The sequence below is a fragment of the Dermacentor andersoni genome, chromosome 4 (assembly GCF_023375885.2).
Source record: "Dermacentor andersoni chromosome 4, qqDerAnde1_hic_scaffold, whole genome shotgun sequence".
Classification (NCBI taxonomy): domain Eukaryota; kingdom Metazoa; phylum Arthropoda; class Arachnida; order Ixodida; family Ixodidae; genus Dermacentor; species Dermacentor andersoni.
The window spans coordinates 122376167-122404073 of record NC_092817.1 but is presented as its reverse complement, the minus strand read 5'-3'; the positions used below and the strand labels follow the sequence as shown (position 1 = coordinate 122404073).

Below are 27907 nucleotides of genomic sequence, written 5' to 3'. Positions count from 1 at the left end.
GGAAAGTGGACTGTGCTTTAGTGCCTTATGACATTACAGCAGTAGGAGTTGCTTGCAGATTTAAGAAGCGCGTAACAGGGAAGTAGACAAAAGACAAGTGCTATTTCGCAACTAAAGTTTACTCAGAGTATATTGCACACATATAAAGAAACAAAGAAGGTGCAAAGAGATCACTTCACGTGAGAAGCCAGAAACACCGTAGTCATCTTCCAATACATATGAAAAACCAAATCCCAGCATTCTTTCTAAAAACATTTGTTGATTGCCAAATGAGAAGGCAGTGCACGCCTTCTCATTCCTTATGATATAAAAAGCTTCTATTGACTCGTGTGCCAGTGTGTCTCCACTTTTATGCATAATTCATGCTTGCATGCGAGCATATTCATGCTCGCACGCAAGCATATAAAATAGAAGCCTTTTATATCAGAAAGAAGATGTACAACACTGACGCATCTGTGTTGTTGCACAACAATGAACAAGTGTTTTTAGAAAATATGCTGCGATTTTGTTTATCGCATGCATTGCAAGATGACCATAGTGTTCCTGGGCTCTCGTGTATGACATGGTCTGCACACCTTCCTTGTTACTTTATGTGTACTGTCACAGGGAGTACTTACACAGCAGTAGCTAGCAGGTAACAGACAATCAAAAGATAAAAGTGCGAGTAGCTAGCAGTTTCATGATGCAATGAATTATAGGGGAAGCTGGCAAACGGCACAGCAGTGACCCAGTTGCTGTGATAGTTGGAAATGCACATAGAGAGCGTGTCAATTACTGTACAATTGAGATGTTTGGGAAGTCCGTTAGGCTGGGGTTGACAGGAAGTGGTAAACTTGTGGCACACGAGCAGAGAAAGTTGTCAACCATGCAAGACAGCAAGCAGTGACCACGGTCTGAGAAGCTGCTGAGGAGCACCATGCTGGGGGATGATGTTGTAAAGCAGGAAATGAGCAGCGTCAATTGTCCAGCTGGTTGGAAGTGTTTGTGTGATCACATATCGTGTGGTATGATCAGTAGCGACTGTAACGCATTTGTTCGCCCCCCCCCCCCCCCCCCCCCCCCACCAGTCGATGTTGGAAAGGGGCCTAGCAAGTCCAACCCTGTGCAATAAAATGGCTCGGTAGGGATTTCAATGGGCTGAAGGCGTCCAGCAGGGAGTGTCGTCATCATATGCAGTTATAGGTTCTGGAGATGCCTAAACGTCTGGAAGTTGTAACATCATGAAGTTGTGCGAGGACATCCTTGCACAGTTGATGTGGGATGAGGAGGAGAAGTTTAGCGCCATCAATATGTATTCAGTATACTCTGAATAAACTTTAGTGTCTAGGTAGTGCTTGTATTGTGCCTACTTCCCTGTCCCGTCTAATGTGTGTACTTGTTAAACCTGCATGTATGAACCGACTAGCCCAACAAACCCAGCAACACATTCTATTAAAGTTAGAGCTGCAAAGATTGAATGTTCAAAATTAGTGGTCCTACAACCTTATTCATATGCAGATTTCAATGTTGAAACCAGTTGCTTGGAATCCTACTTTTTTTTTCTTCTTTTCTTTGGGTTGTAATTGGGGATATGATATAGCATGTCTTGGTTTTATTCATAAAAATACAATACACTTATGGGCACATTTTTTATGTTGAAACATTGCAACGTTCAGTTCTGACAGATTAACCTGTTTTTCTTGCAGGACATCGGCTCTATGTTTGGATCTGTTGGCATGTGTAACCAGGCTGTTGAGGCATATAAGAAGGTATATTAATGCAAAGCATTCTTTACCTCATTCTTGGCACTTTGCGGTAGGTAGGTTCCTGTCTTGGTTCGCCTTAAGAAAAATAAAATAAAGTGTGACCAATATGGAAATCAAACCTCTGTCATTGAGCACAGCATTTGGGTGCTCTAAAAAAAATAATAATAGTAATCTTTTGAAATTAAAAAAAAAAGACCATGATTGCATGCATGCTTTTCTCGTTCTAAAGCCAGCCAGCTCTTTGAAACACTCAGCATTTGTACCTCGTGCCACTTTGTCCTCTTCTTTTCTTGTATTGCAGTATCTCTGGTACCAACTCAGTTCACTTAGTACTTTTCTTGTACCAGCTTACGCTGTGTATAAACTGCGACACAGTGCAGACTTCATTATTGCCCTAGTTAATAAAGTTTTGACATTTCTCCAGCGAAGTGCAAATGCCATCATCATTCTAACATACACCACATGGAAAACCCATATGTATGTAGGATTGTATAATGCGTAGTCACTAATAACCTCACAATCCATGTTTCTCTCGCTTAACGCTCGTCCCCTACCTATGTAGAATCCAACAATCATCATGTTGTAGGGTTGTGTCGAACAGCCGATGTAGAAATCATGCCATTGTCGTCATACAATCGTCTACGATGGGGTTGCCATCAGGCTGCTGTCGTCACACACTTATGTACACTCACAACCCACACGCACATCTACTCGATCTGCAGCAATGCATTAGTCTACCTGGTATCGTTTTGCGGAACCGTAAACAATGCTGGATGACCAGGTAGCTGCAAATGCTTCGCGTAACATAGATTCCCACAGTGCATGGGGTCTGTGCAATTTTTTCCCTTCCACATCTCCACGAGGACGTTATTCTGGTATGTGAGTGTTCACTGCTGCTGTCATATTTTTTTTCCTCTTGTATGCAGTGCAATGAAGTGAAAGCAGCTATCGACACATGCGTGTCCCTCAATGAGTGGAACACAGCAATTGAGCTCGCCAAGGAGTTCAACGTACGGGAAATCGACACACTCTTGGCTCAGTATGCACGGCGCCTTCTGGACGAAGGGAAGATTCTCAGTGCTGTTGAGCTGTACCGAAAAGCAAATCGTTTTCGGGATGCTGCCCAACTGATGTTCAAGGTCTGTTCTTGTTTGTGGCACTTCTTTTTCCTTGGCTGTGTTCTGCCAAAAAGAAAAAGCCTGCACCAAAAGATAGGGATGTTATTGACATAATCTTCATGTAGTTCAGCCGCTGTTTGCCACCTCCTTGTACATTCTGGGTTGCACTAAATATACAAGGTGTTGTTTTGGGATTTATTTGGAACATTGAAAATATTTTTAACTTTTTTTTTGTTGATGTTGGAGGGCATTGTAAAAACTGTAGTGTGCGCGGAAGGCAAGTGGCAGTGTGTTACTTGGATGTTACGGTCAATGTTGTGTGGGGAAGTTATCATAGTGTAAACAAGAAGGTCCGAAAGGACAGATCACAGGACAGCACTGGTGTTCTTCCTTATCTGTCCTGTCTTCTATTTGTTTTCGTGCTGTTTCCATGTTGTTTTCACTACAATGACTTCCCCGAACATCAGCTGACCTGCCAACAATAAGTTCTGTGCATAGTCACTGTGCGTAAAAAGATCCAGCTTGTAATGGTACAACATTGCGGGTGTTGGATTTGGATGGTCAGCTACAAGGCATATGAACTGGGATGTGCCCATGATTGAGCATATTGAAGGACAACAGACTCTGGAAGTATTAGCACTGATTTCCTCAACCATACCAGCACTAGCAATATCAAATTGCCGGACTGCTGCGACATTGTCTTAGAGACTGAATTCCGATGGCAGATTCAGAGTGGCTGTTGAACTCTCTGCCACGGCACTCCAGTATGGTGGAGGGCAACAGAATGACATCTGCAATTGAAACACAGGCATTTCCTCCAGTGAGAGCAATTGGCAAGGGGTGCTGGTGCACATCTGCTTCCGAAAGGACCCAGCATTCCTCGCATCTTTCGTCGTTTTCGGCCTTTTTGACTTGAACTCGTGTGCGCATTGTGTTTAGAAGTTTTCTATTTTTTTTTAGCCTACTGGGGGGGGGGGGGGGGGGGGGTGCTGCAATGGAAGTCGCACCGCATGTACAGTCTAGCACGATTTGAAAGTTATCGCACAAGTGTCGACCAAGAACTTTGAAAGATGAAAGATTCCTTAACCAATTTCAAATGACTACCGTGTAAACTCATGTATGGGCCGCACTCTTTTTTTGCAATTTCGACAAGGTGCAACCCTTATACGGGACTAAACCTTTTGGTCAAAATGGCGCCAGTGCAGTCAGTGACTGCTGCACACCCCGGCTCCTCGGATGTACCATTGCATCAGAGGTCAACGTGCAGCTCTCACAATCTGGTACGTAGTGGCACGCAGAAGTGCACAGCGTGTGAAAATTTGCCGATGCGTGCGGCATTGGGACACTGAATGCGATTGCTTTTCCGATGGAATTTCTTTTTCAAAATTTTGGGCTGCCAAGGAGGGGGTGCAGCTCTTACACGGTTGCAGCCCTTACAAGAGTTTATACGGTAATTGTTGGAATTTACTGTCTGTTTAAGCTCTGCCTTGCCCATGCTAATTCTTGCTAATTTGTCTGGGTATAGACTTGGTTGTGAGTCAGTGTTTCTTTCTGTCACATTGCCTGTCTGCACCTCCTTTTGCACTTCATCTACATGAGAAATCTTCATAGGCATAAAGAACATTTGTGTTATGTGTGCTTGCATCTGCAAGGTTGTTGCTGCTGTGGTCACAGTGTTGACAGTGAATAGTGTCTGCTCACTCATTTAAGGTTGCAGCTGAAGAATCAAAAAAGAACCATGCTCCATCTCTTATGAAGAAGATATATGTGCTTGGAGCCACCTTGGTTGAAGAGCATCGCATGTTATCGCGCAAGACATCTAGGACCACAGGAAGCACGAAAGGCACAAAAGAGGTAAGGAAACCGAAATCATACCAACAAATTAAAGTCTCAGTGACTTCAGCTCATCATGGGCGATCATCCTTTTTCGGATGATGAAAAGGGCACCCTGTGATTGGATATTTTCCCAATTTCTGAATGGTATGTGGCATGCAGAAGACATCAAACCATGTTTATTTACAGCGATAGTTGTTATGGGCTCACTCGCCTGGCTGTTTTGATGTCCACTGGTGTTCACTGTCATTTGTCACTGGAATCCCAAAATTCCTTGCGAGAAAATTATATGGAGAATGAGAAACTCACTGTTTCACAAGGATTCACACTACTGCCAACGGATCGGCAGTTCAGGATTCTACTTCTCAACCACTCTGCCGAAGTTACAGCAGTGGAGAATAATGAGCTTGGGGAGGGTGATCATGCCATAAGCAGCCATTATTGGTTAACAACTGCTCGCCATCTGCGTACTTCGATAGAGCTGAGATCTGCGCTTTCTTCGTATTCTAGAATGTTGCCTTCCCAGTTGTGGATGGGGTCAAAAATTAAGTTTTCTTTTTCTACATGTAATGACAATTATTGAGCGTGTCTGCTTCATCTTCAGTAGTCTTCTCGCACTCCACCTCTCATGTTTACTCAGTGGTGCTGATGTCATCTTGTTTTCTTCAGGGATAGTGTGAGGCATATTAATGGGGCAGCCCAAATATAAACTTGAGGAAAGCAGAGCAAATCTAGCAGTAAGAAGTTAAAGGATTGCTTTAGCAGAGACCAGCGGCTAAGAACAGATAGGTAAGACGAGGAAGAAAAGCCAGTCTTTCTACTTCATCACCGCGACTTCCACAAATGAATACAACTCACACTTCTACTATTTCTCGAAATGAGGCTGTTCACTCACACCTGTGAATGTTCACTTCAACAAACACTGCACTAAACAGTCTTAAGGCTTACAGTGAATTAAAGGTATTTCACTTGCTATTGAGTCACTGCTTTGCATTATGGGCGAAACTGTTGGGGGATAGGAGGGAGGGTGGTGTTGGGCTCCGGCAGCCACTGTGTATTTCGTGACCGGGCGTAAGGGGAACTGACGATTGAGGCTCAATGTCCGCACACGAAATGAAGGAAAGTGCGGGGGCAGCGCAGAAGGGAGGGGGCAAAGGGGGGGGGGGGGGGGACTTCCACTCCACCAGCAACTGTGCTCCTCGAGCGCGGTAGCGTGCGTGTATCTTCAAAGCTATCTGCAGACGGCTCTTACCTTTGTGTGTGCTGTTTTCTCACTGCTGTTTGCGCCGAAGCGATAGACAGCACGAATCAGTTTGCTCGCTGCTGCTGCCGCACTTGCTCATGCCAGTGTTTTGACAGCAAGTGTCCACGGTCATCGAGTGTGATGTGTTCGTGTTTGCCTGTGCACGCTGACACCATGCTTGTTAATCCACTTAGTAAGCGAATGTTTCCAAGTTTATAAGGTCGACAAAACTACTGTCCTTACTTCGTATAACTGTCTACTCGTTTGCTATCGCAATCGCCTTTCGGGCGAAACTGTGACTTGTTATCATTATTTTTGTACGAAGCTCCAAGGAAGATTGTGGTGGATTTATGCCTTTAGGTAAATGTTTATTTGTTGCCTTACAAGATTTGTAGTCATGTTTCCTTTGTTTTATGCTCATTAGTAAAGATTCTGACATCATTAAAAAATGAGCTATAATGTTACCATTCTGTCTGAAAGAAAAAAGAAATTGAGATTCCCTAGGGGTGTCAGCATACCAAGGCTATACGAAGGCTGTAAAGATATTGCAGAGGCTTGTACATCAGTTTCAACCACTCGGAATTCCTTAGAAGTACACTGATGGTGGACATTAAATCAATCTTGCTGTGTTTGTTTTATGTTATGAAATGACTTGGCTAAGACAGAAGCCGAATGAATTCCTGAACATTCTAAAACTCGCTTTGATGAATGTGATTGCTTACATAGATGTGCTCAAAGTCCCAAAGGTTAAGGGTTAACAGCTGCTTAGGCCTACTTTGAGACTAAGGTTGGCACTGAGAGGTTGTCACATTCTGTTAAATAGTACTGATGTGATGGAGTAGTGTGAGCAAATCTTGTAGAAAGATTTAGTTAAATTGGCCACCGTGCTTTTTCAAACATCGAAATACAACTTGATTTATCTTCTTTATTATCAGTGGTACTAATTACCAATTAGAAATGGGACAAACTACATCGCAGGAACTGATACCGCTTTCTCACAATGGTAGCACCAACCCTGTCCTATACTAATGTCATTTTTTTGCCAGTGACATATCTGTTCTTGGTAGAAGGGACACTTCGGACAGCTCGGAACACTAATGTACCACTTTAGCTTAAGTCAAGTACCTTAAGGTCTGTTTCAACAACTACTAAAATGACAGGGCAAAGATATTTTGCAATTCAAGCTCTGTTGGAATCAGGCTGCAGCAGCTGAGAATAAATACTGGCACCTTGTTGTAACAGGTTCGTTGTCCCAGTCCACTGATATATGCTGTCTAGCTCAGATTCATTCTTAAAACGTGGGAAAACAAAATGAAACATAATTTACCTGCTTGACATCCACTGTACCAACTTTGATGAGGATGACAGCATTTAAAAGAGAAAGCTAAAATCGACCTTTTATTAAGACATCTTTTTGGGGGGCCTTCAAAAATATTTTAACGTAAATTGCTGTAAAATTTTATAATTCCTGGCCTGCTTTTTTTTAAAATGTGCTTCCAGTAAATTCTGGAGGTATGTAAATCCCTCACACTCTGCTAGTATGGCATGTAGGGTTAATGACACTGTGTAGAGAGCTCAGTCCTTTAACACATTCTTCTCCACAGTTTATAACCGAGGTGATGGCTATGTTCCTGAATTTGCTGAAATACCTTATCGACCCCCTGTGAAAGACATCAAAAATCAATGAACAAGGTGTGTTATACATCTTGCTGAACATTGACACCAAAAGGAGTCCAGGACCTGACAATATCCCTAATGATTTTTTACGGAGGTATGCAGAGTGGACTCTGTTTTCACAGATCATTTGCCATCTGCTTGGAAGTGTGCAAAAATTGTCCCTATTCATAAATGTGGCAGTAAGTCTGACGTTCGTAACTTTAAACCCATTTCAGTTATTAGAACTAGCACCATATTGTTAGAATGCTTTGCTTCCAAACATTTATCCATCTACCTTGATGATCACAATATTTTAAATCATTGTCAGCATGGCTTAGTAAGTCAGCTAACTGTATTAAACCAGGATCTTGCAAGTGCTTTAGATAAATGCAGTCAGGTAGACATAATATTGCTCAATTTTGCCAAAGTTTTCTGTAAAGTTTCCCACCTTTAACTACTGCTGAAAGTTGATAAAAATTTTCAAACATCTATTAATCACTCAGTGGTTATTATCCTACTTGTCTCATAGAGAACTACATATTGTGCTAGGAAGCAGTCAGTTTGGTCACTCAGCTTTACCCTCTGGTGTGCCCCAAGGCAGCTTATTGGGTCCACTGCTGTTTCTAAATTTTATTAAGGATATCCCTGTGGTATTGCAGTACACATTCGGTTATTTGCAGATGGCTGTGTCTTGTATAACAAAGTAGAAAATCCTGATGACTGGGTCCTTCTAGACTTGAAGTTGCAAAATATTAAATCCTGGTGTGGTAAATGCCAAATGGGTTTAAAAAAAAAAGTGCTTGTCTGTCAATGGCACCTAACTAAGCGGGTTTTCTGCTCATAAGTATTTAGGCATGACTATTATGTCGGATTTGCAGTGAATCATGGAACGCTTATATTGGTGATGTTCGTACCAGGTCTAGCAAGGTAATATGGTCACTTAGAAGACACCTCCACCGTGCAACGCCGGAAGTTTTTAAAAAATCCTTGCATATAAAATTTTAGTAAAATCCATCATTGAGTATGCCAAAATAATATGAAACCCCTAGACAATAACAAATCGATCTAAACTCGACAACATACAACGCCTTGCAGTGAGGTTTATATTTAACAAATACTCATGCTCTACTAAGTAAATGTGCCAAATTACCTTCATTAGAATTTAGAACTTATGAAAGAATTTGTTATATTTTGAGATTATTCATGTTCAAGTTAGCATCAAAGGAATGCTTACTTCAGCATCCAACCAAGCAGCTATATTAAACATATGCAAAGTATATTCATTTCTCCTCCTCCTGTCTTTACTGACTGTTTTGAATTTAATTTCGTCCCTAGGGCTATCAGTGACTGGAACAGGCTATCAAACACAATTGTGAAATTAGCATCTATAAGTGACCTTACAAAAATAATTAAGGGCATATATTTTGTTTAGTTTGAAATTGTTATCATGTCTTATATGTGAGTATGTCTGCGGTAGGAGCACAAGCTAGTGTTCGTCCATGAAAAAGTTTATGTGCACCTCAGAATACCTTGTTAGCAACATGTGTAATTTGTTCTATACCACTTACAGTGTTTTGATTCTCATTTGTGGCATCCTGACAAGAAACCCTTAAATTTTTCTTTACCACCTTTACTGGATTCTACTCCTGTAATGATTAATTGGCTGGGCCAACAGTATCACTAAATGAAAATGAAACGAAAATTTCCTTTTGAAAGAAGTAAGCTTCAAGTTTACACCAAGGGAAACATTGGGAAATGAATCAATATAACGTCTGAAGTGGACGAATTTGATGTACTATTATAGAGCTCTCTGAAACTAAGAGATTAGCAAAGTTCAAGTAAACAGTGTGTCAGCTTCATCGAAGAAGTATAAATTAGTGTGGCGTATATTAGCTTGCTTTAGACATTCTTATAGATGCAGTTTGTGGAATCGCAGTATCTTTCTGTGGTGCATAAAATTTGGAGTCGTAAACTTCTTGCTTCAATTTACTTTAAAAATGATGATTCTTCACAATTTATTTCTCTTAAATGCAACAAATTAATTCAAGACGATTCAGTGGTTGCCTAATAGGACCAGTTCTGTATTATACACTTACTTTAGTAGGGAAATTAAGCTAAAACTTGTTGTACGTGGCCATTATCGCCTTGCCCCTTTTTTTTTCGTGCATAGTATATGTGCATGTGTGCATGTATGTGTGTTGCAGAAATTATTTTCAGGTCATCGCAGCAGTTGCAAGCAGGTCTGTCTCGCACTTAAAACATATTTACGTTCTACTTGTATGTGGGCTACACCTAAAAAGCTGCCTCCGAAAATACATAAAAAGAAAATATGGCTGCTATGCAAGGACCTGGTCATTAGTGTATTTACCCAATTCTAACATAAAAAAATTAATTGTGTTTAACATCCCAAAACTGCACACTATACCGTGAGGGATGCTGTAGTGAAAGGCGCGGGCACCTGGGATTTGCTGATGTGTATCAGAATCTAAAGGGCACGAGCATTAGTTGCACTACGCATCTATGGAAATGCGGCCATGGCAGCCAGGAATCGAGCCCTTGACCTTGTGCTCGGCTGCAAAATGCCACAGCCCACTGAGCCAGTGTGGCGGGTCAATTGCAACCCACTCCCAAATCTAATGTGGGCCCTGTTTTTGGAGCTCAAAGTCGTAGAGTAATGTGCACTCAAATCAAATGTGCTCCATATTTCATAACAAGAAATCTAGGATGCCTCTGGTTTTTGCTGTCACAAACGCATAAAATCAGCCAAGTTTACCTTCACAGAATATAAATTTATTCACACCTAATTTCCACCATTGCCACTCCCACATGAATCTAAAGTGAACTACAGACAGCTCTATATCGCTACCTGTGGATCACAATATGTCTGTCTTCATGTTGCTCATGGCATTTGATTTTCGGTATTTCTTGAACTACTCTGAAACTATCGCGAATGGGATGGTTGCTCACGCTGATTTGCCAGTCAATTCTGCAATGTATGCAAGCCTTCTGTACGTTGAAAGGACTGCAGTTTTGATTCTGCATTCGATTGTAATGCATAGGCAATTATAATCTCCATTTTCTTGGAAAATTGGGTGTTCATTAGAATCTGGTGAATGTGATACTGCTCCTCCTGTTTTGGGCCTAAGTTTAAGACCTTCAGTATAGCATAAATGAATGAAATTGTCTTCTAAAAATTCTACCTTCTAACTTCTAACTTTTTTTTATCTTCTAATCACAGGCTAGCCTGGCACTGAATGCGCTGATGTCCGATGACGCTAGGGGGGCAGTCACGTTCCAGCCGCTGGACCAACCATGGAGAGGTGCAGAGGCATTTCACTTTTACCTGCTCGCTCAGCGACAGCTCCACGAAGGTAAGCACTTCTACATAGCTGGCTCCGTCCAGCAGCCTGCTGCCTGCATAGATGTGGGCTGCATAGTCTTAGCACCCATTGCCACCATGCTACGACCCTGCAGCACTTCTTGAATGTGGCATGTAATAAACCTGTTTTGTCGCTACAAGATGTTCTCACAAACACTCAAGACACGTTTATTTGTTATGCGCTGACAACATCTTACAATTTTGTCCTAAAGGCCACATGCCTGCCCTTTCCTTGAACTTCTCGAATTTGATTTGAAGACTTAATAAACGCAATGACTATTGGGTGGATTTCTTTAGGTAGCACAACTTGGGAATGCTTCCGGCAGGACCAAGAAGCAAACATTTACTTTTCATGCAGTGGCACCCTTGTGCCAGTGGTATCTGCGATTCGGTGGCAAAGTGGGCCTATCTTGGAGGTCATTCTGACACCAAAAATTAGTGTGACAATGCCTGCAGCTACACAAACATTTGCAAATTCGTCTGCACAGCTTCAGGCGTAGCAGAAATAATGAAAAGGCTGGAGACAGATGTGAAGACTTGACAGGTGTAGAATTTGATTGCTGTAATTTTTGCTTATATGATCTCCATATATAAACATTTTGTTGGCAAAGCTTTGTGAGCTGATGCCCATTAATATCAGACATTAGGTGGATTTCACACCTCTTAAAAATGGTTTTGCACGGTCCACTTACGACTCTGCAGGGTTGAAAAGGTTACAACTGACATTACTAATCCAATACTTCTTTTAAAAAGTTTTTTGTAGGGTTGTGCAAATTCAAAAATTCTGAATACCATCAAATATTATATTTTTAATACTCATATTCATTTTTAAAATAGGTATATGAAAATTTTTGAATATTCGGTTTGATAGGAATATTCTAAACAAATCAAATATATTTATGGCTGTGGGGTAGCATTCACAGTTCTTAGTGTTTGTTCCTATCTAATCTAAGAATGTATGTCTGATTTGGTACTGAACTTTATAATAATTTCGGGCTCCTGGTGAAATTTTGCCTCTACAGTGTGCTCAGCCACCGGACAGCTAAGCTGTGTGCAAATGTCAGCCTCTCAGTCACAAGGGCCAAGGGTTTGCGGACAGCGAGGGTGTAGTTGGAGCACAATGAAAGGGGATAGGGGAGACTGCACAATAAGAATGCTCTTTGTGGGTGTACAGGTCCAATGAGCCGATCATCAGCAGCGATGCCCCTATCCTTAGCTTAGCTTATTACTTGACAGCAGTTGCAATGAGTGACGGGTAGCACAGGGATCAAGTATCTCTTAGTTTATGGCCATTTGAGGCTATATAATAATGCACAGATTGGTCAGAACAGACAGCTAGTGGGAATTACTTAATTTCCTAAGTTTGCATGAGTCAATTATGTTATGTTTTAGCATAATGGCTCACTAGTCTAAATTTTTTAACCATTGACAATGTAATTGTGATGTTCCAACATGTCAAAATAACCCACCTTACTAATAGAGGCATGTGAATATCTTAATTCAATATTACATTCAATATTCAATGCTAGGTGTTCCTATTTGACTCGTATGCGAAGATCTTGATATTCGCATGCCCCCTACTTTATTATAGCTAATGAACTTTCAATGGTGGCTAGCACTAGCCAGTTGTGATTTGACTGACTATGTACACAAGAATTACGGTGCTGTGCAATAAAGCACTTCTTTATGCACAGCCAGCTTTGCAAATGCAGATTTTTGTACGTTTAGCCTGGGTATGTGGTTTGATTGAATGTAAGTGGGTCAATGATTACATGATTACAGGCAATCACATGAGTCTGAATGAGTCCATGAGCTTGTAAGGCGTACTCTGCCAATTAGTTTATGACTTGGCTCATGAGTTTGAAGGAGTCTATCTCCAGTCGAGTGATTCCTGTAGTCAGAGAGAGCGGCCGAGTCTGATTTTGTGCAAGCGAGCACCATTAACATCTTGGCTGGCTACCTAGTACTAATATGGGTGAGCTGTAACTTTAATTAACACTTTGTGAGTGACTCGTCATGAGTTTTCCTGTTTTGTTTTTCTTGCCAATGGCCATGTCTTTTTTCTTTAGTGGTAAGACTTATATCTTCTCTGTTTTTCATTTTTGTTGTTTCTTCGAAATAAATAGCCTATTTCTCTGCGTTGGTCACATTTTCTTATTGAGTGAGCCATAAATAAGGGGAAATCACCGATATTTTATGGATAATGCAGCCTTACATGATTTGAATTTATTAGCTGCAGCTAAAGAGTGAATGTTTTAATTAAATGTTTAGTAGGTCTACTCAAGCCGTATTAATGTATATGTGAACAAGCCCTTTTTCTTAAATTACCGATGCGATGGGAGCAAATTAACTTTGCATGAACGTTTTCACCTGAAATCTTACTGCAGGTAATTGTTAAAACTGTTGTTAAATTGTTGTTTTATTCTTTTCACCCTTTGTTTGCTTGCTTGCGACCATTATCATAGGGATTGATGCAACGAATGATAGAAAATAGAATTGACTGGAATGAAAAGAATAGTCAAAATATAGTTGCATATTTTGTTAAATTTGTGTGACCCTCTCCATGAAGCTTGTCACGGGATTAATGTGTTCTTTCCTTTTGCTTGAAGTCCTTATGTAGCTTGTAATTATGGTTCTTTTACAAGCCCTCCTGAACCCCCCCCCCCCCCCCCAAAAAAAAAAAACATTTCTTTTTTCTTGCAGGTTTTGTTGATGCTGCAATGAGAACGGCTCTCAATTTGAGGGAGTACGAAGACATCCTGGATGGTTCTGAAATATATGCACTTTTAGGTAAGCAATATTTTTTTCCATGTCTGATGTAAGACTTCACCATGTCCATGTCCATGTCAAGATTTCACCTCGAATCCAAATCAGATAGTGCCACTGTAAAAAGTCAGTACTATGATCAAATGTAAATGAATTTTTTTACAGAATGACCATGTAATTTGTAACTGAACAGAAATGGCAGGCATTATTAGTCCTGAGATGAGTCTGATAAAAGGAGAAGTTGCAGCTTTTGGTTAAAGAGTGAACTATTACCTGCAACATGGTCCAATCATTGCACACAAAGGGTTAAAAAAGGCAGGTTTTTTCGTTAGGTTAGGTGAGCAGCGTGGAATTGATTACCGTAGTGAGATGCAGTTTCCAACAAGCATCAAACAGCAAGGGCATTGGGATGAACTGGTCTTGTAAAATACGAAGGAGCTGGGGAAGTTTTTGCCAGCATGGGAATTAATGTTCAGTGCCTGTATTGCAGCACTCACAAGCTGCGCAAATCGTTCTTTTGGAACCTGCTCCAAGGCCTTTGCAAAGTTGGAGTCCCTGACTACGTTAACTGCCGATGAAAGGCAAGCGTTCCAACAGCTGGCAGTGGATATATTTACCAAGTAAGTATAACTTCAGGCTGCACCTAGTGGCCCTGAAACACATCCTCTGCAGTGAAACCTCAATGTAAGGAAAATCCCATTTTACGAAATTTTCTTTTTAACGAAGTGAGCAACAGTGTTCAACCAAGGGATGTCTCCATCTATATCGATTCGACAAAGGGTTTTCGATTCCCCGACACGCATTACAGAGCCAAATTCGTTGAAAAGCTCGACAAGACATAGTGAACTCCAAAGCTTCACCCAATTTAATGAAGTTCTTGCAGGAAAATGTGGGTAAAGAAATTGGTCACAGGAAGTCTGTTGTGTTCAAAGAGCCTCAAAACTAATTCGAGCATTGCCGCAGTAAACATGTTGCCATGTCGGTTTCAGACGAACCATTTTCCCTTTATAAAAGTGCCTGTTGCGAAGTCTCAGCTTTGAAAGCTTAGTGCCAGCTCTTTTACGCGGTGCCAGCCACTTTGCCAAAGCCAAGATGAAAAGGCCGTTGTCTTTTCAGCGCAGCCTTAGTCTACAATTCCTTTTTGTTCAAGCAAGCTAGAAACGTGTCTTTTTTCACACTTGAATCTATACAGTTGACTTCTGGTAATTTTACTCTGATGAGACTGATGAAATCGATTGAATTATCCAGCAGGCTGAAATAAAGAAGAGGCAGAAAAAATGTTAGGGCACACCACCGATTCATTTGGCAGTGTTTGCCCGATTTTAACACACCCCTGAATTGAAGGCGCGGCTGCCTTCTATGGGTTCAAAGTAGAAAACGAATGACGAATTCAGTAAATCACGCTGGTGCGACTGGGGCACCCTGGGGGGATGACCATTGGATTAAAAGGCACATTAGGGTCCCCCAATGCATACTGGTGGGATTTGTCAAATTTGCCATAACACGGAAGTTGCACTAAAGCCACTAAATAAAGTAGAAATTTGAGGTGCACCTGATTTTTTAGCAAGATAAATGTAGGATGCCTTTGATTCTAGCAATAAGAAGAAGATGAAGTCAGCGAATGTTGTCTTACAGAGCAGAAATTTATTTTCACTCAGTGTTTATCTTCATTATTCTCAGACAGCACTTTATCGTTACAATGCAGCAAACAGCGCAAAAATAACCATTTTGCAGTGCAATTCATCATTGAACCACAGAATGTCTCCTGTAAGGCCCATTGGGCATCTTATGTTCTGCATTTATCAAATGACTCCGCAACAATGTCAGATGAGATGGTGGCCCTTGCTCGGACTAACCACTTCACTATTTCATTCTACAGCACATGCGATTCTCCAGTATGCCAAAACCACGTGATGTGACTTGTTGCTGCCAACTTAGCATGCAAAATAACTTGTCTTTTGGAAAAGCTTGCATGATCAAATACTGAAAGTTGCATGTCACTGTTGTCATGCTACCTGAGAACTACTGCACTTACACAAATCTAACACTCACCTTCATTCTGAGAAAACGTGTCCGTTAATTTCCTGTGCGTTACAGTTGGATATGAAACCGAAACAGCATTCCCAGCATTGGGAACAGCCTGTCGTCAGACATAGTGTCATCGCCATCACAAAATGGCGAGAGAGCATGTTTTCATGAAGGTTGCCGTGGATCCTTGTGGTGCTCGACTAAGATCTGGAGTGGTATTCTCGGTCAATCACTTTCAAAGAGTGCCATCACTTTCGCAAGATTATGTGTGACTTGGCACTGGATGCATTGGTGTATACGGCTGCAAGCATTTCTGGCACTATGCCAAGCTTGCTATCTGTGCACAGCGCCAGGAACGCTGTCGACCACATACTTCGACAAGTCCAATGCAGTCACTTAAAATCTCCTGAAAGTGATAGTAGTATCTCTAAAAGTGATTTCTTAGATAAAAGTGATTTCTTGAGATTACCGCCCCTGCGTGCTTGGTATCTGCGGCCAGTGTAGTGCAAATGGCGACGACGATGCACCGCTTTCACTATGAAAGCTAATCTTTAAAGAAAGTTCACCTTCTGTGAAGGTGCACCCTGAACATCTTGCCTTATCTGATCGTGAATGGGGAGGGGGGACATGCTATAGCTTTTTTTTATAAATCGGGCGCATGTTACATGCAGGTGCAATTTTATTTTCTTGTTTCAAATTTGCTCAAATTTGGTGTGCAATTCACTTATGGGCACGTTAGAATCATCTGAATAACAGTACATCTGTTGCTATGTTGTGATGGCAATGGCAGTGACGATGGCAAAGCTGGCTCTGATTGGGTTGTAGTAAACAGCATGAATGGTGGTTTTGTCTGGTTTCATGTCAGATTGCACCCCACAGGAAATTTCCATACAAATCTTCGTTTTAAAAAAAAGTACGCCATGGGATCGTGTAAATACTGTAACATTCATTGTGAGCTACCGTTTTCGTTTGAAAATTTTCCTAGGAAAGGCTGAAAATAGGTGCTTTTGGTAGGGGATGACGTGTGTTCAACGCACTCACTGTCCCCCTAAACTCCGCCAAGACAGACGCTGTCACTGAAGGAGTTGCTAGTGGGGTCACCATTAGGGTATGGTGTATGCATGCTTACCAGCCAAGTTCCAATGATCCAGTGAAGGCCAATTCTAGGACCGATATAACGAAAATCTTGGCTCATAGAAATGTATTGGCACTGGCTGGGACCTTTTTTCGGGATCAAATTAGCTGAAGTTGAACTAATCGAAGCCTACTGTCAGAACTAATGAAAGTTCTGTCGATCCTCTGTGTACTGTCTTTTCGTTAGGCTTTAAAAAGTTTTCAAGATGAATGTCAACCAACTAGCCCGTTTGCCCATCTTGCTTCATTGTGTTAAGAGCTTTTGACTTGACGAAGTTGTCGATCTAATGAAATCATATTCCACTCCCATTGGTCTTATTACATCGAGGTTTAACTGTACTTTGTGTTATCATATGCTTTCAGTGCAGGAAAAGCATCTTTGTAATAACCTAAGCTAACACAGAAAAATTTATGCAGCATTGAAGGTTGAAGGTTTAAATTTCTGTTTCTCTTTCAGGCACTCAAGAAATGACTCGAGGAATGTGAAGAATGAATGCCCAAACTGTGAATCAACTGTTTCAGAATGGTATGAGATGGTTCTTGTTTTATGACCTGAACTTGAGCTTATATAGCAAAGGGTTTATCGGAGAGCTATCTGGCCAGGTAATGTTCTAGTGTAGAAATTATTAGTTTTGTCAATGACCAACACGACAATTAAATTGATGTTTCAGTGCCCATACCTTCTTCACAAAGCAGAAAAGTGCACTGATAGATCAATTTTACCGTTGTGTTGGCCAGTGCCAAGATTCATAATTGCTACACAGTAGACTTCCGTTAATTTGACTCAGGTTAGTTCGATTTTTCGGTTAATTCAATCCCTACCGAAGGTCCCAGCCAGCGCCTATGCATTTCTATGGGCCAAAACTTTAGTTATTTAGATTCTAAAATTGGCCTTCATCAAATAATTCAAAGCTCACCAGTCAGCACACATGTGCCTGGCTCCTCTGGTGACCGTAACAGCAACCCCTTTAGTGGCAGCATCTGTTTCGGTCGAGCTTGGGGGACAGTGAATGTATTGAACTCGCATCATCTCCTGTCAAAAATTTTTCACCTGCCCTAGGAGGATTTTAAAGCGACAACCATAGTTCACAATGTCTGATTACAGTATTCACCGGACTCAAAAGCAAACGCTTTTTTTGTCCCACAATATTTGGGCCGAAAATTGCTTGCGTGGTGCAATCGGAGACAAAACTAAAACCACCTTAGTGGCGTTTGTATGCTTTGCTGCATAAGATCAATGTACTGCGGCGAAGCTGACTTCAATGACCGTGCGGCGAAGCTGAATTTGGGAGACCCGTCGCGAATGTGCAACACATATTAGACCCATGCCAATTTCTCTTGCTAAAAAATCATGTACGCGTTAGATTTCCGCTTTGTTTGGGAGTTTTAATATTGTTTTGACGTTAGTTTTCAACTTCGGACACATTGAAAGTGGGCGTTTGTTTATGCATCTTGTTTGATTCCACCCGCTCAATAATTCAGTCAGTTTCGTCCGTCCCGTCAAGGTCGAATTAAAGGGACTCTGAACCACCCCTTGAGCTTGGTGAAATAATAAGTCCTTGGGTAGCGTATGCTACTGTGAACATCACATCCAAGTTTTGCTGTTGTACTCGATGCGTGGAGTTCGCAAGCGGATCGTGAAGTCACCGTTCTCTCAAACGCTCTCTTTTCAACAGGCGGCCCCGTCCTCACTCTATTCTGGACACCTTATTTCGTCCTCGGACGCACTATATTGTCATTCCCTTAGACGACTGGTATTGGCCGATAGCTGAAATCAAGGTGCGGTTGGCTACATGGCCAAGATACCGCCGCTGCTGCGGGGTGCTGCCATGAATCCACTGACTAAGAGCACTGCTGCTCGCTGAGGACAACCGCGTTTGGCTTATGTGTAGTGTGTCGTAGGCACCAAAGGCGGAAGTCATGCCATCTACGTTAACATCCAAAATTAAATTCGAACTGTGCACCACGGTGACATATAGAAGGCGGAGCATTGTGGGCACACCCCACTGCGCCATAGCCTTTGCAGTGCAAGGCTTTAAAGAAGGAACGGGAGCACAGCGGAGGCCGTGTTTGATTGCCAATAACTCCGCTTCTGCTGAACGCATTGAAGTAGTTTTTGCGGCAAAGTATTTATAAAATAGTCTATTTTCACTTCAAATGCCTTTCTCCACTTCAATAAATAGTGGTTTAGGGCCCCTTTAACGGAAGTAAACTGTACTACAGCTTCAGCTTACAGTGTTGTGTTGATATTTTGCATGTGCTTGGATCTACATAGAGTCTATCATCGTAGGATCTACATAGAGTCTATCAAGTTCACTGGCCTAGTGGGGGCTTCTACACAGACAGCCTTTATGGTTGCCATTTGAGTAGTCAGAAAGTCAGCATGGTGTAAAGCTCCATCAAAAAGACCTTCAAGCTATGAGGGTGGAAACCCTCATCTGCAGCATGTTTGAGAATGATGTTCAGTAGCTATGCATTATGTATCCGAAATGGTTTTCAGCATCCAATTCTTATGCGATGTTGGCTCGTCGCAAGTTATCTACCCAGATGATCAGTAGCACCACCTCCTGTTGGAGGCTGTTGCTGGGAGAGTAGCATGTGCCTCCAGGAATTACAGATGAAGCATCTTCTAGCTCTTCTTGCCATCAATTTGCAGGACGTTTTATGGTCACAACATACCTCACTGTATCCACAGTCTTATTTGCAATAAATATATATTTTAGGCAGTTTACAGCCAAAATTTTTAAGGCTATCTTACGGCCACCTTTCATCTGCTATTCATGTCCTACTGACAATTCATTACTACGGCCCTGGCTCTCCTTGGTGGCCATATCTGGCTCTTGTACCTATAAAATTCATTACATCATCATCAAACGATTGTCATTCTCTCATGTCTTCTTTCGCCTCATTGCTACTCTAAAACTTTCTCATGCACCATGGCACAGTGTGCCATGGGGCAGGAACTGTGCTGCATTCTTCTTGCCTTCAGTAAAGCACACTAAGGCTTTGCACATTGCTACTGTGACGGACACAGCATGAGGGAGAGGGGCTTCATGGCACAGAGAGAAAGATTAGTCTTGGCCTTGCTCTTACCAGGGCAATTAAACATGACCCTTGTGCATGAAAAATGTGCAAATGCAATAACATTATTACTAATCTTTCACTCATTCTGTGGATAAAAAAAAAGGCATTCTTTGGCAAAAAAAATTCACTTTTTAGTTACCTTTAGGGGTGTTCGAATAGTGAAATTTCCAAATCTAATTAAATAAAAATATTTGTGAAAAACGACTTCCGAATATCGGATCAAATATTAAATATTTCTCATTTCTAAACAAGGCAGGATATAAAGCTTGAAAGGAGCACTTCGGTAAACAAACAGAGGCTTATTTACATTATTTGATGCATGCAAATGTCACTCGCTACTGGACGTCCGATTAATTGAGAAGCTCCTAAATGATAAACAATTCCTTTCAATTTTTAGGTGCGCCATGACAATGACAGTATTTCTCCAGATTCATGTAGAGTGCTGTGTGTGTTTGTTAAAGGTGGTACTGTGATACCACAGAACCACACATTACTTTAAAGTGGTGCAAACATGGTGAGACTAGCAAAAATACATATAACTTGCTGTGCAAAAAAGTGAAACAAATTTGTACTCAGTCTGCCTAGAAGCAAGGCGCTTTCGTTCCATGACTGAAAGTTATTGATCCGGAGTTATCAGCCCCGCGCGTTTGCTCAGGAACTGGCCCCTCTACTCAACAACCTTAGCTGTCCTGCCATTCAATTCGTATACAAAGCTTTAAATATTTGCACATCCCTACTTGCCTTATATTTCATGGTTTGTTGCTTTCAATGGCACAAGACTGTGACTGGTGATGGTGTCACCAGAGCACTTGGTGTCACATTGAGAAAAAACTTCAATGACCGTGGGGTTTGCCGTTCAGCAGTAGCACAACTCGTTCAAGTTTGTCACCAGAGTTTGAGATCCTCATAGGCCATTTATATCTTGATAACCATCGAAAAGCTCCCATATGACGCAGTTTTGAAGCTGTCGTGAAACATTGGTTTTGTGTGGATTTCTGAGCCTGGAGAAATGAGAAAAATAAATAAATAATAAAAGATAAGTTTGTCTCTCTCTAAGCAATACAGTATAATGTTGCTCCTTGGTTAGTCTCAAACTGGCTGGAAGCAGGCCTTACGACAAATGGTTCTTAAGAGACTTTTGCGTACACAAAAGTCTCTTAAGAACCATGTACAAACAACTCGCCCAAAATGTAACGCTTTTGAACTTACGACAAAGAATAAGAATGGCAACTACATTGCTGCTAATGGTACACCTTAGTTTCCTTTAGAAGTAAACTTTAGCTCGAGGCCAACTCCAATTTTTTTTATTCAAATACATGCAAGATGCATAAATGCTTTACATAACTACCAAACCACTTTAGTTAAATTTGTTGCATTTGGAATTGCACGCCGAATTCCACTGACTGCTGGAAGCAAAATTTTGATTTAATACCTCAATATGTACAGAAAACTTGCTTTAAATTTGGAAGCTTAAAAGAAGTGAAGTACAAAGTTTACAAATGTGTTACTCTGCACCAAAAACGTATATTAGTTCCGTGAATTGCTTCTTGTAGAGCACCTTAATTGGGCAAATGCAATTTACGAGTTTAAATTTTTATAAAAATGCTGTAGTATTTACGAGGGTTACGCAAAAGTCATATTCACAGATCAGTGGTGTAGTTCAGAGCAATTTATGGTAGATCATTGTCCACTTTAGATGCTTTACTATAGGAAGTTTAGAAAATTGTGACATAATTTCCTATTTGCTTAGTTACAAAGTTGTAAACACGATGCCTCAGTTTTTTTTAATGTTGCATTAGCCAATAATATTTCTCAAAAATGTAAGAAAAATCTGCTTGCTACGGTTGGTTTGGTTAGTCTTTCTTTTAAATACAACAAACCTTACCAAATTTGGTGCACTGGATGCCATGAAAAACAATTTCACCAGTCTCATGTATTTAGAGAGGAGCTCCTGAGCTTCCTCTTTAGCATGGTCGCTCGCACATGGGCCAAGCTAGCTGGAAGTTTCATGGATAGCCAGCTCCTGATGGTGGCGCTGCAGTCCAAGCTTCAACTTTAAGCTATTTTGTATCAGCAAAACTGGTGAAAGACATCGCTTTAGCGTGAGTGGCACAGTACAGCAAAGCTGTGAGGTGGGAGTGTGCATGAGGCATCTCTAGAGAGCTCTGTGGTTGCTATAGTGATAGCTCTTTGCCATATTTGTGGAGTAGAGCTGCTGTGTCTGGACAAAAGAAAGATGTGGAGGTCTGAATCACCCATCCTGTCTGTGTGGGGAAACATCTCTCATCCTGTACGATGTTTGTGGCCAGGGCGAATGTGCTCCCTGCAGCTTCACGTCAGGATTACACTGGCGCATACTTACCATAATGACTCAGTGGGTGCGGCATTCTGCTGTTCAGGTTGAGCTTGTGTGTTCAAATCGCAGCCATTATAGCTGTCTTCCAATGCGTGCCTTCAAGTGCAAAGGTGCCTACCTACACATGCATTTTTGTACATCTCTGAAGAAGGCCCGAGTGACACAATCCTGTTTCAAATCCTGCGCCATTGCATAGTTCACAGTCCTGCTGTAATCTTGAAATGTAAGGCAAAGACACAAGGACGAAGAATGCTAGACGTAGAATGGCACACGTTGATTTTTCGCGTCATCCAGAAGTTGTGAAACCTGGCACAACATAAAACTCTGTGCCACACCTTCTGAGTTCTGGCGTGCTTGCCTTAAAACCACATGAACAACTTCTAGTTTGTCAAAACCTGTTGGCTAGTTTGTCAAAATCTGTCGAATTTTTTCTGCCTGTCTGGTTTCGTAGATCACCTGCTCTTTCCTTTGCTTAAAGGACAACCACCTGTTCGAGCTGTGGGAGCAAGCTCCCCGTCTGCATTGCCACCAGCCGAGTGCTGAAGGACCCGAGCCAGCAGTGGACCTGTCCCCTGTGCCGACACAGTGCTTACAAGCAGGACGTCTTGCACCGGCACAGCTGTCCCCTGTGCCATGCTCCCAAGACGAGTGTCGCTTAGCACACTTGACCTAGCCACCAATCACAAATGTTTTGAGAGCATGTTATCTGAGAAATAACAGAGCTCTTTAGCAGCCGGTGAATCCCACCTTGAATATCGAAACTTGCAGTCCGTGCGTTCCTCGTACGACCACCACACTACTGATGCGAATTTCAGGCTGAGTGGGGAAGTAACTTGGAAGTGTAACTTTTCCCATAAATTGCGTACTCTGCAAACCTTTGTAGTCTGGTGTGACTTTTGCTGGCTAACCAAGTTTGTCAGTTGCTTCCTTCACTGGAATTGGTCATGTTTGTAGCTTGAAGGCTGTGCCTTAGAATGCCACATACCACATTAAAGGGGCCCTACAACACCTTTTGAGCATGCTAAAATAAACATGCCTTGTCGCTTTATATGCAGTCCTCTCATGAACACCTGAGCTAAACATGATTCCAAGTATGCGGTATTACACCTGGACCTAGAATTTTGCCCGAAATACTGCTTACATACTCCTTCAAGTTTTTAAAATCCCTGCCACTTTTCACTGTTTGTTGCACTGCTGTGACCAACACAACAGTTGTAGGCCAGATTTCTTTAAACTTCACAATTAGAGAGTGCTTACCAAAGGATCAATGATGGAGAAATGTCACAAGTGATAATACGGTTGTGGCATGTGGTAGCAGAGAACATTGACACTGCCAATATAACGGCCTCTGAGGTCAGACAACGCAACAGACCAATCTCAGAGGACATGTTGATACCAAATGCCAGCTTGATAATTGGCAAAGCAACATGAGCATCCTCCTCCATTGGCACGGCAGCAGAGTTCTGGCTATAAGTAAACAGTGAAATAAATAGAAATACTGAAGGAATGACAGAGGCAGCATCTGACTGCCCATAACTATGCCCATGCAGGATGCATTTATAAACTTTTTGGTTAGAGATGATTTGTGATGTCACATCCTTTAATACCAGACCCATTCGGCACCGTTCTTAAAGGCTATTGAGAGGCCCCTTTAAATGTGAAGCAAAGATTTAAGTGAAGCAAACCTTATTATAACAAGCATGCTACTGTCTTTTGATGGCCATATTTCAGAATGAAGAAAGTTATTGTATTTAAAGAGAGTCCAGTTGTAAATGCAAACTCCCACTTTTAGGGTGTGAGGTATAGAGGAAAGGGTTTGCTTACTTTCATATTAAAATAGTGCCCTGTGCAAATTGTCACTTTCAAAGAAACTTTAAAGGGTAGTTGTATGTGATCTCCAGTTATAAACAGATTAATAGCACTATGTGTCTGGTTTGTTCACCCGAGTGTTAAGCTCTGTGCTTGCCTATTTGTGTGCGTGTTTGAACACTTGTGGTTTTGCTGAAACCTGCTTTTTTGTTTTGTTTTTGTGCCTGTAACATGTGTAGAGTTCTTTTGTTGTTGGTTTCGGGTCATTTTTCGCACTGTTGCGATAGGTATTTGCATGGCATTTAGCCACACTTTAGTGCTTCGCATATTTGATATCAAATATCAGATATGATAACTTGTGGTCTGTAATATAGTATTAGTGCCTTTAAAAGTGAACTGTAGTTACTTGTAACAGTGTGCTGCCTTTCTTCCAAAGTTGTACAATCTTTGTTGAGCCCAGTGCCTTGGTGAGCGCTCATGTTTTTCTCGTTGCTTTTTTTTTTCTTCTTCTTACTAGAGCTGTATAGAATGTCATAGGAGCGAAACCATGTTTGGCCCATGTTTTTCTGAGCACTTACCTTTTTACGTTTTCTTCTGCAACCATACGATCTTCTGAGAAGAGATGTCTTTTTTCTTTTTGCCATAGTCTGAAGTAAGTCTGGAGCAACAGCCAGTGCCATTTGCTCAGAATCAAACTGCAATCAAGTACTGCGATTCGGTTCTGCACTTGTATTTGCTTGTTCCATGTATCCTCTGATTTGTGGGTTCCAATTATACTGTCAAACCCGCTTATAACAAACTTGATAGTTCCCCGATAAGTGGTCCTTGTATCAGTAGTTTGTTATACGTGAACTCGCCCTGCAACACGTGCGAAAATCAACGACGCTGAAGCTGGCTTGAACAGTTATGATTCAACACTACTTTTGTCTTGGGTTTTCATTATCTTCATTTCTGTTCCTGGCTTCATCTAGCATCTATCTGAAGTTCTCATTGAGAACTTATCTAAAGAAAGAAATGGGGTGTCATAGCGTTTTCAAAACAGTGCCCAGCTGGTTCCGATCGCCTGGCATTTCAAAAGTATGAGCACAGTCGCTGCGATTATTTGTTCGAGAGCTTGTGATATATTTTACTATCAGCTTGGCATGAGTGAGCTTTGTGTACGATAACAAAATGTTTCAGTCAGCTGGAAGCGCACACTACTGCAGCATGCTGGCATTTTGCAACGGTCTTGCCACTATGGCTGCAGCATCAGCCACATGTGTGCTGAGGGCTGTGAAGCTGCATTATCTATGTTGCTTTGGCCAAAAAAGTATGCTGTTCTGAATGCAGAATGCCGTCACGAACCTTGGTCTCTTGATAACGATGTAGTAACTTCTGACTCTTGGCAACTTTGCATGGCAGTGATACATCGTGCCGAATTCACGCCGGCTGGGTGTAAATGCGATGACAATCGTGCGCGAGGCGCTCGCTCCTTTCACTGGTTGTATCTTCGTCACAGTTGGCCTTGAGCAGAGGGTGCACTGCCAAGGACCCAGTTCGGATGTACTTCCATACTTCGAAACGTTGCGTGAGCCCTCATTTTACCATGAATGGGTTTGAAGTGCCGTTGTAACAATATGCCGCTTTTGAAAATGTTTGTTATATCTGGTTGCAGTTTCTGCAGGCAGGGTTGTAAGATCGTAAGTGCAGTGAAATGTGCTTGTTATAACCAGTAATTAGTTATACCTGGGGTTGCTACGAGTGGGTTCGGCTGTAGTGGTGTTGTGCTGGCTGGCATGTTGAATTGCAGCACATAAATTCTTTGAGACTTCCGAGTCTTAAGCACACACTATTGTGTAAGAATGTTTAAATGCTCTTACTTGGCAACATCTACACTACTTAGAGTTAATTGGTTCTTCCTTGCTATAAGGCACCCTGGTTCATATAATATCGCTGCTTTGTGTGCACAGCCGAAGCTGATCTCAGTGACACTAACAAAGACATACCAATGACCATCAACATCACAAGGAATTTGCCTGTCAGAACATTGCACTAAAAAGTAGTGATAACTTGTACTTCACTCTCTCCAGTAGCTGCAGCCTTTTTTAAATTTGTCTCGAGTGGAGTACTCGCTTGAGAAGTAATGAGATATCAATACTTATCATTCATTGTAAAACTCTTAATTGTTGTGGTCTCAAAAGTTTGTGCTGTGTAATCTATGTTGCAACAGTGCAAAGGTTAATGATACGCTTCAAGTATTTTTAGCTACAACTTGTTCAGCCATTCTGCTTTTATAAATGACTCTGCAATCATATTTACAACAGCAGCATGTACTAGACATTAACTTTCTTGTCCAACCGCAAATATTAAGGATTGCTCACTTTATTTGGTAGCTGTTGCCATGCGAAGGGACAGGCTAATGGGTGTACAGTGTTCTGAGTATTTTGTACCTGCTTTGCAATAATATTCATGCTTTAAAATTTGTTTCATTTTCCCATATGCAAACATTTTTGTCGTTTGAATGTTGTCATCTTTCTTCCTGCTTGAGGAGTGTATATGAAGCTGCGAAATGTTAGCTGATGACTTACACCACCCAGAAAGGTAGTTGCACGATCTTGTGGGGTAACAGATACCCTTTTATGACATTGCTAAGTGTCAATCGATCTCTCGCACCCCAAGAAGGCATCAGTTACATTATTTTGTGGTCTGATGCCCTTTTATGATGCTAATAGGCGTTAAGCAATCATCTAGACCCCCCCAAAAATTTTACACCATTGCATGATGTTACCAATGCCCTTCCTGAATGTGCAAGCCAAAGAATGCACCTTATGTTAGAAACTCTATGGGATACCCTTTTTATGTTCTGTACTATGCTGAAAAGTCAGAATTTAGCTAGAGTTCAGCTTTTGTCTTCAGCTGCATTGTACAGTTAGGCATCACCTTCATTGCCGAATCGTATAGGCTGATTTTTGCTTTCTCCAGGCCTTCAGCATAGATCTCCTACGATGCACACTATTTGTTTGCATGCTGAAAGCTGGTCTGAGGCTTCAGCCTAGTTTGCCTCCTAGTTCTTGCTGGTTACCAACTTCAAGTGAGTGTGTGTGTTTCTTTTGGTTTACCCCAAATGCTGTCATGTGAGCATTATGTCAGATGTTGGCATTGTTGGAATTGCACTAAAAATGATTAAATATTTGCCCTGTATACAGCGTCTTGGTACATCTGTTGTTTATACAACTAGCTTTTACTGACCATACTGTGCTACCAAAAAACACTGCTTGCTTTTACACTTTCCAATGTGCGATTAAGAAAGCATAAATCTAAGTACATATATATGCCTCTGTGCTGCATTCTGGCAATGGGCTTTGTTCTTCTTGGCATAAAGCGTGTCATCGAAATTTTACGTTTGAGAAAGCTACGAAATAATTTGCAAAATCGCATGTGATCCGCTTCCTATTTCATCAGAGATGTACTTTCAGTTGCTGTCCAGATTGGCTCTTACCGTATTTTTGAACACGAGAATTGCACCAAAAAAAATTTAAGGCTCAAACGTGAGCGGCCGGGTTTAGGCAACAGCTGGTGGTACAGAGTTTAACGAAAAAGGACATGGACTTATTATTGCAGTAGCCAACCATACTGTACTTAGCTGCTGGCGTAAAGTCTCGGCAGCAATGCAATTGCTAACATGCAGCCTTCTTAAAAATTTTCAACAGGAACACCCATGTAACACGAAAACGTCTAGTCCATTGTTGTCGTGGTTGGATAAAGCGCCACAAGACG

At 41.6% G+C, this 27907-nt stretch overlaps 1 protein-coding gene across 1 annotated transcript in view; it reads left to right on the top strand.

Moving 5' to 3' along the window:
* Window positions 1-27331, top strand: part of Oseg4 (intraflagellar transport protein Oseg4) — an 81232-nt gene extending 53901 nt beyond the window's left edge. The window contains 8 exon segments of the mRNA XM_055074362.1: window positions 1686-1748; window positions 2672-2884; window positions 4574-4717; window positions 10834-10966; window positions 13678-13764; window positions 14231-14360; window positions 17360-17428; window positions 22821-27331. Coding sequence (XP_054930337.1) covers window positions 1686-1748; window positions 2672-2884; window positions 4574-4717; window positions 10834-10966; window positions 13678-13764; window positions 14231-14360; window positions 17360-17428; window positions 22821-23001 — 1020 coding nt within the window. The 3' untranslated portion in view covers window positions 23002-27331.
* The last annotated feature ends 576 nt before the right edge of the window (window positions 27332-27907 follow it).